This window comes from Babylonia areolata, chromosome 4 (genome assembly GCF_041734735.1).
Source record: "Babylonia areolata isolate BAREFJ2019XMU chromosome 4, ASM4173473v1, whole genome shotgun sequence".
NCBI lineage: Eukaryota > Metazoa > Mollusca > Gastropoda > Neogastropoda > Buccinidae > Babylonia > Babylonia areolata.
This window is the reverse complement of record NC_134879.1, coordinates 52,758,539-52,766,864: the sequence shown is the minus strand read 5'-3', so window position 1 is coordinate 52,766,864 and position 8,326 is coordinate 52,758,539. Positions and strand designations below refer to the sequence as shown.

Genomic DNA, 8,326 nt, shown 5'->3' with positions numbered 1-8,326 from the left:
AAGAGTATAAAAGCAAGATTACGGTTTACTGTTTTGAAGAACACAAAGAGTATAAAAGCAAGATTACGGTTTACTGTTTTGAAGAACACAAAGAGTATAAAAGCAAGATTACGGTTTACTGTTTTGAAGAACACAAAGAGTATAAAAGCAAGATTACGGTTTACTGTTTTGAAGAACACAAAGAGTATAAAAGCAAGGTTACGGTTTACTGTTTTGAAGAACACAAAGAGTATAAAAGCAAGGTTACGGTTTACTGTTTTGAAGAACACAAAGAGTATAAAAGCAAGATTACGGTTTACTGTTTTGAAGAACACAAAGAGTATAAAAGCAAGATTACGGTTTACTGTTTTGAAGAACACAAAGAGTATAAAAGCAAGATTACGGTTTATTGTTTTCAGGAACACCTTTGAATTTGCAAACTGGGTGTTCATGATATTTGTTGTTGTTATTTTCGCCCTTAAGGGTATGTTGTTCAGTGCTTGGATTGGAGAGAGTACTGTTAGTTACAACAATTAACAACCAAATAACAATCAACAACCAAATATCAGCTGAAAATATCAGTCAATGACTAATCAACCACATCTACTCAGTTCAAGGCACCCACGGAATAGCGTCCAGGCAAAACTACCAACTGTTTGACAAGTTTTATTTTACAATGAAAGCAAACATTGCACTAAACATATGGCGACAACGAATACTGGGACCAGTATGAAAGAAACAGAGAACAACAACAGGAATATATCATAAATGGCAAAGAACATCTTCGGAGGTAACATAAGACAACGAAGTGTAAACTGCATATACTGGGACATGATTTTGCTGCAAACTCCACTGTACGAGATTTCAAATAAAGTTTTCCTCTAAGCCCAGTAATGTAGGTCATCTTGGACACGATTTCAATGGTGAAAAACCACTGCATCTACCACCCATCTACTTATCACACACGTGCATATATGGGTTAGTGTGTTAGTATGTTGAGATGTTGCTTACATTGTCCCCGCCCCACCGCACCCCCCCCCCCTTCTCCCGAGTCACCCCCTCCACCACATCCCCCTTTTTTTTTCAAAATGTTTTCACTGTCAGATTGCTTGGTGGCTCACTCTGCTCTCTTTCTTTTGTTTTTGAGATGATCTGTATGGTGACCTTTGAGAGAGAAAAGGCACAATACAAACATTTAAAAACAACACAATGAAAACAAGAACAACAAAGCATTGAAGGACTTATCCAATGACCTACTTTTATTTGCAAAGTTTGAATAAAAATTGAAATAAAATGCAAACAGAAAGGGGTCGGGGTCTTATTAAACTGACTTTAAAGCGCTATATATTTCAAGAACCACTGCATTCGCAATTAAGTAAATCAATTCTAATTACAGTCAGTATTTCTGCAGACACTGAAACTGAAGACTACAGACACAATCGACATTAACTGCACACTTCGCAGCATATGTGTGTCACCAAGTATTACCGTAACCACATTTCACAAAACATACTAATAGTCACAATACGTATCACTGCACTCACATTCAACGTGTTATTATCGTATAACACTGAGTATTCTCGAAATGACAATTAACTAGAAATCGTTATTAAATAAATGTGAGTATTATCGCAGTTATTATAATGAGTATTTTTGTAGCAGTGACAGACAGCACGTCATTAGACGTTTCCCCTTTCTGGCAGTGAGAACCGTTGACCCTTGCAGTCCACTCAGCACGTGGTGTCGATCAGGGTGAACTGGGGAGCCATCCAGGCCTGGTACTGCACCTCAAAGTTGCACTTCTTTGTCTGCAACATTGAAAACAAGAGAGGCAAGGCCTTCAAGACTCACTTGTGATAAATTAAGTCCCCTAGCATTAATTACAGAGTAATTTCCCTTTTTTACTATCTGCACCAAAACGTTTGCAAAATAAATAAAAATTCCATACTTAGCAAAAGAAGTTCTTGTTTGAACAAAAAATGATAATAATGACTCCTCTTGTTGTTGTGTCAGAATATCATATCAAAGTGCCAAGTTTAGAGAATACAAAAAATATAAATATAACAGTAAATGCAGTTTGCATATAATTAGGCTTCTTTTTTTTGTGTGCCCATCCCAAAGGTGCAATATTGTTTTAAACAAGATGACCGGAAAGAACTGAATTTTTCCTATTTTTATGCCTAATTTGGTGTCAACTGACAAAGTATTTGCAGAGAAAATGTCAATGTTAAAGTTTACCACGGACACACACACACACACACACACACACACACACACACAGACAACCGAACACCGGGTTAAAACATAGACTCACTTTGTTTACACAAGTGAGTCAAAAAAATCGTTGAGGTTGGGTGTCGCGGGAAGTTTGTTTATTTGGTTATATTATTCTTTTCATATGCCTGTGTTTCCATTTTTTTCCCCAGTGAGCGTCTCTAAGTGCGTGAATTCGTTTCCGAATTTCACGTGAGGTTGAGCGTGTTCACGTTCTGTGGAGTGGCAGTGGGTCTTTCCCCTTGTATGTTTTGTGAGACGCTGAGTAGCTGTGTGTGGGTGGCACCCAGTTGGATGCCCAGTTGAGTGGAGCCAGAGTGTGGGCCTCCTGGTTGATGAAAACACTCTTGTGTTTGAAGTCTTAGTGACCTAAGTTTGGGTTGGTTGTTTTTGTATTTAACCACGAGGGGAAGAAAAAGTATCCCATGTAAGTACTCAGTTTATTTTCTCAAGTTAAATTTCTGTGTTTACAAATGATGTTTTTGGAAGGAAGGGAGGGGGGTTTAAAAAGGAATCCAAGACTTTACTTTTATTTCGTTATCACTTGCTTTCGTGCTTTCTTTCGTTCGTTTCATGTTCAGTATTTTTGATTGTTTCTCCACGGGATACTTAGCGAAATATGTCGAAAAACTAGTATAAGAAAAGGGAGTTAGGGCGTTGTAATTATCAGTGAATTGAAACTGTTTTTCGTAAGCTTCAATTTAAGTTACTCCAAGATTGTTATTTGTTGCTCATAGTTGTATTCATATAAATTATTTGTTAGTATGTGTTGTAATTATAGACCGAAATATAATGCTGGCCTTTTAGGCCTCTGTTCAGTTCTCCCTCCCCCAGTCTGCTGGCTGTTCCCTCTCCTGGTTGGGCGAGGGGTGTTTCCAATGAAAAAAGGACGCAGAGCTGCAGTTGACTGTGAACTCCCGAAGTTTCCCCTGTGTTCACCTTTTCCTTCCGTCCGATTCTCCCTTCCCCAGTCTGCGGGCGGTTCCCACTCCCTGTTCAGCGAGACGTACTCTGTTGGAAGGTGGACGCAGAGCTGTAATCTGGCAAGACCCCTAAATTACCCCTTGTTACCCCTTTCCCTCCACCTACATTCCTACCCCTTTTGTGTGAGTTCCTTGATGGCGCTTATAACGTTCAGGAAGAAGACACTTCAATAGCCGCCAAGGTGTAGCCAAGGTTGTCTGAGTAATCAGACCAGAGACTTGGAACGACTGTGTTGTTTGTTGTTGTTGTTGTGTGTGTGGGTGGGCATTTATTGCTTTCATATTGAACTTTATTCCCTTTTCAATAGTTTGTTGGGTTTTTTTTGTGTGTGTTAGCATAGACATTAAAATAAAAACTTATCAATTTTAACTTCTTTGTTCCTGATGTCCTCTGTGTGAGAGGATAGGCCCTTTCCTAACAAGTAGAGTGCGACATTGGGTATATTTCACCATATTTCTGGCAACATAAACTAATTATAGAGTCCACTTCATCTCACCACAGTTCTGGCGGTCACCACGTTTTTGCTTACACACAAATAAATCATGTTTTCCACTTCATATGAACATATTTTTGGCGGTCAACATAATTTTACCATATACTCATATTGCCCAGTTCATCTCAACATATTTTTGGCGGTTTACAAAACAAACAAAAAAATCACTACAAAATCCTTGACATAAAACGTCAATTCTACCCCCGCGACTACAACCCTCCAGTCCAACTTATTCAAGAGAGTCCAAAAATGATTTACGAGACATAAATCCTTGTAATAAAGGTCGTCGTTCCCGTCTAAATCAGATTTCTACTCTCTGATGATTGATGACTTCCTACAATTCTCATTCTAATCATAATGATAAAAAGTGCTTGGTCAGAGTTCAACATAGAGAGAGAGAGAGAGAGAGAGAGAGAGAGAGAGAGAGTATATGTTTCTGTCTCTGTTAATGAGAGAAACAGAGTGTATGTGTGGAGAGAGAGAGAGAGAGAGTGTGTGTGGAGTGTGTGTGTGTGTGGAAAGAGAGAGAGAAGTGTGGGGCGACGAGCAGAAATTTTGTTTTCAGGTGAAAGTCCGCTCAGGCATTGGAACACTCGCTTATCGGTCACGAGCATTTCCTTCCCGACCACTCCCATACCTCCACCCTTTCTGCCTCCCCCCCCCCCCCACCTCCACCCCCACCCCACCCCTCCCCTGACCCTCCCACTTCCCATGGAAGTGACAAAACAAAGCTGGACACCATGTGCGAACTGCTGTCAGTGGTCAGCGGACTGACCTGTTGTCCACTGCGCACTCTGTCCGAGCAGGCAGAGAGGTCCAGTTTGGCACAGCCCTCGTAACGGCAGTCGGTGGTCACCATGGGAACGTTGTAGAAGCGGTACGTCATCCCTGACGTCAGCTGCAGTCACCAATCGATGAATTAACGTTACTGGGAAGGGGAAGGGTAAAAGTTACATGGGGGGCAAGGGGGGGGGGAGGGTGGGGTGGGGTGGGGGGGGGGGAGAAGATCACAAAAAGGACAAAAAAATGTCTGGGGAAAAGTCACGGGACCAAATGTCACGGGACAAAACATTACAGGACAAAAAGTCACAGGACAAAAGTCCACGAGACAAAAAGTCACAGGACCACAAAAAAATTACAAGAAAAAGGTCACGGGACAAAAATTCACAGGACAAAAGGTCTTGAGACAGAAGAAAAAAAAATCTCAGCATAAAAAGTCACGAGAAAAAAGTCAAGGGAGAAAAAGTCACAAGACAAAAGGTCACGAGACAAAGTCAGGGGACAACAAATTACAGTATAAAAGGTCACGGGACAAAAGGTCACGAGACAAAAGGACACTCAAAAACCACAGGGAAAAAAGTTGCAGGATCGCATATTATATGTGTTTGTGGTGTATGTGCTTGCGAGTGTGTGACATACACACATGCGCGCGCGCGCGCGCGCGCGCACACACACACACACACACACACACACAATCATGAAAAGGTGACATACATACCTACCGCGATTTTTATTTTTTCAAACACAACTAGTGACTTTTCTCGTGGGAATTTTTTCTTGTGACTGTTTCCTTACCCATCACCGCAATCACACCTGCCCTGATAAGCTCCGAACATTTCAACTCGCTCAACAACAGGGCCACAGCTCGTCCCAAATTAACTGTCCTCAAAATCTACCTTGGCCTGGCGTTGGCGATTAAACATCCATCTTCCCCGCAGCCTGGTAAACAGGATGGCATGTCTTCTGAAATGTTTAAACATAGCACCCGTGCCTCTCCCCCTCCCCACTCTCCCCTTCCCCACCCACATCCCCTTTCCCTTTGATTTGAGCTTGGACGTGTGTGATGGGGTCTAACTGAGCGTTGTCCTTACCGTAGTGGTTCTAATACACTGAAACGTGCTTAGTTTAACTCTCTCTCCATACGAACGGCGAAAGAGACGACGTTAACAGCGTTTCACCCCAGTTACCATCATCAAAATATTGCAAGCGGAAGGTTCTTATACTGAAGAGGTGAATGTTGACAAAGAATACCACAATTCTGACGACGGAAGCTAAAGGTTGGGTCATTCAGACACCCACTGGACATCCGAGGGGTCTGTGTAGAGGACTGGCCGTACTGAGTGAGTTAAACGAAAGCTCAAGGTTATTGACAAAACTGTGGGCGCTTTTTAACAAACACAGTTGGTAATTTTATTCAGTTGAATGGAATAATGAGACAGACAGAGAGAGAGAGAGAGAGAGAGAGGGCGCTGAATTTGTTAATCACACTCCCGAGTAAGAACTGGTTCTTTCGTTCTAAAGGTGAGCGTGGACACAAGCTGATTTGCTAGACCCACAGCTGTGGCTGACTGTAATTATACTAATACCGCTCCATAAAGTGAGTAATAATTGTCCCTAAATCGAGTAAGTAAATCCTGTCCATAAAGGAAGTAGAACATGTCCCTAAAGTAAGAAATCCACGTCTCAAAGTAAAACCTCTCACCAAAGCAATACCTGTCTCAAATAACATAATACCTCTCCTTGAAGTAAGTAATATCTGCTCTTGAAGAAAGAAACAACTGTCTGGAAGTAAGCAATCCCTGTCTCAAATTCATACCTGTCTCGGTGTAAACACCTGTTCCTAAAGTAAGTAATGTTTGTCTCAGAGTAAAACACGTTCTAAAGTAACACCTGTCTCTGAAGTAAGTAACACTTGTCTCCAAGAAACGCCTGTCCAGAAAGTGAATGTAAGCTGTCTCAACGTAAGTAATACATGTTCCTACCGAAACACCTGACCCAAAATAAGCATACCTGTCTCTAAAATAATACCTGCCCCCCAAAAAAGCAAGTAACGCCTGCAACTAACGCCTGTCTTTACTACAAAATAATCAAATCAAATAAAAAGTCCAGCAGTACCTGCTTGGTGTAGGTGACTCCCTGGGTGTGCGCCATGGCGGTGGCGAACAGGGAGTTGGACCTGTCGTTGATGGCACAGGCAGCGAAAGACAGAGCACCGCGGACAGCGGCGTGGCCAGCCTGCCACTTCCCAGGCAAAGGCTGGGGATCGCTGACGCCGCCAATAGCTCCTCCAGGCAACAGCCGCCGAGCTGCGCCACGTGAAGATCCCGCTCCCTGGCCGGAGGAGGTGAGCAGTTTTTTGCGCTCACAGGTGGGTCCGGCAGTGATGATGGAACGCCTGGGGTCTTGCAGCCATGGGCGGTGCCACACCGTCAGTTCGCAGAGGTTGGCCTAGGCAGACAATCAATCGCACAGCAAGCAGCTGGTCAGTTCAGAACCTGGACCCAAAGAGTGACACCGGGAAGAGAAACAAAACGAAACACAAAATGCTCGAGACTAGAAGTCTCATACCATGCAGCTGAGCTGTAACCACACCGGCTTGGTTTATTACAGTTCTGCCTTGGAACGATGCACATTCTATTTCTAGCCTCCTTCATGCATCCCTCCCTCCTCCTGACGCTTAACCCCCCACCCCCCACCCCATCCCGGCCGCAAACCTCCCCCACGCACGCCCACTCCTCCAGTGACTGAACGCCCACATAGTGCTGGTGACTCGGCGGCAATGCATGTTCTCCTTTGGAGTGGGGCGACAGGGTGATGTGACACTGATAGCTTCCTGTGGAAGGTGACGAAACAATTATAGGTGTGGTCCTGTATGAACAGGTTGTGGAGTTTTGTGAGAGTACACCCCGCAGTTGAACAGTTCGTTACGTTATTGTCATGAAAAAAACACCCCAAAAAACAACCCTCTCCATTCCATCCCCACCCAGCACCCCCAAAACAGAGGAAAAAAACACACTCTTCATACTTTTATTTCTACTACATTTTTAAAGGCGCTTATGGCTATCTGGAGTTTATATCACATGCAACATGAACAAGATGATCTATCTATATATCGATCTGTCCCGTTGTCTCGAGGACCGTGGGGGCACCACACATTTGGCAACCAGCCTTTTCCATCCCTCGTGGTTGTCTGTCTTTCTTTCTCACTCAGGGTTAGACCTGTCCACTCTGAGATGTTGTCCTCCCATCTCTTCTTCTGCCTGCCTCTTCCCCTTGCCCCCTGCACTGTTCCCTGCAGGAAGGTCTTGGCCAGTCCTGCTGAACGCGAGACGACGCCATACCACTTCAGTTTCCTTTCTTTCTGTCTTTTTTTTACAGTAGTCTGTTGATCATCACGTGACCAATGGCTTGTTTGACTCTTCTACGCACTTCGTCGTTTCTGATGTGGTCCCTGTATGTGATGCCAAGGATCTTCCGGAAGCATCTCATCTCTGTGGCCTGTATCTCGGTCTCTAGTTCAGCTGTCAGGGTCCATGCTGTCAGGGGCATTTCGAAAGATGGAAATGACTTTACTGTTTTTCGTCGACATCGTGCAGTCACAAACCATTTATCGCCCACAATGCAACTGACAAGGGAGCGCATCAGTCTGACCTTTGAGCTGAGCGTGATGTTGCTGTCATTCCAACTGGGCCTCAGTTTTTCAGCGCTGTTGTTGTAAGAGCGATCCTGGAGAGTGTTTCTGTATTGGACCCTTCGTCCGAAACGATTGCTCCGAGATATTTGAAGCTTTGGACGGTTTCCAGTCTTTCACCGTTG

At 43.7% G+C, this 8,326-nt stretch overlaps 1 protein-coding gene across 1 annotated transcript in view; it reads right to left on the bottom strand.

Annotated features, from left to right (window-relative positions):
• Positions 1–629: 629 nt before the first annotated feature.
• The window catches only part of LOC143281302 (uncharacterized), a 14,010-nt gene continuing 6,313 nt past the window's right edge, over positions 630–8,326 (bottom strand). Inside the window, exons 3-5 of the mRNA XM_076586474.1 lie at positions 6,626–6,958; positions 4,506–4,628; positions 630–1,787 (exon numbers count right to left, since the gene is read on the bottom strand). Coding sequence (XP_076442589.1) covers positions 1,710–1,787; positions 4,506–4,628; positions 6,626–6,958 — 534 coding nt within the window. The 3' untranslated portion in view covers positions 630–1,709. The remainder of the gene's footprint in view (positions 1,788–4,505; positions 4,629–6,625; positions 6,959–8,326) is intronic.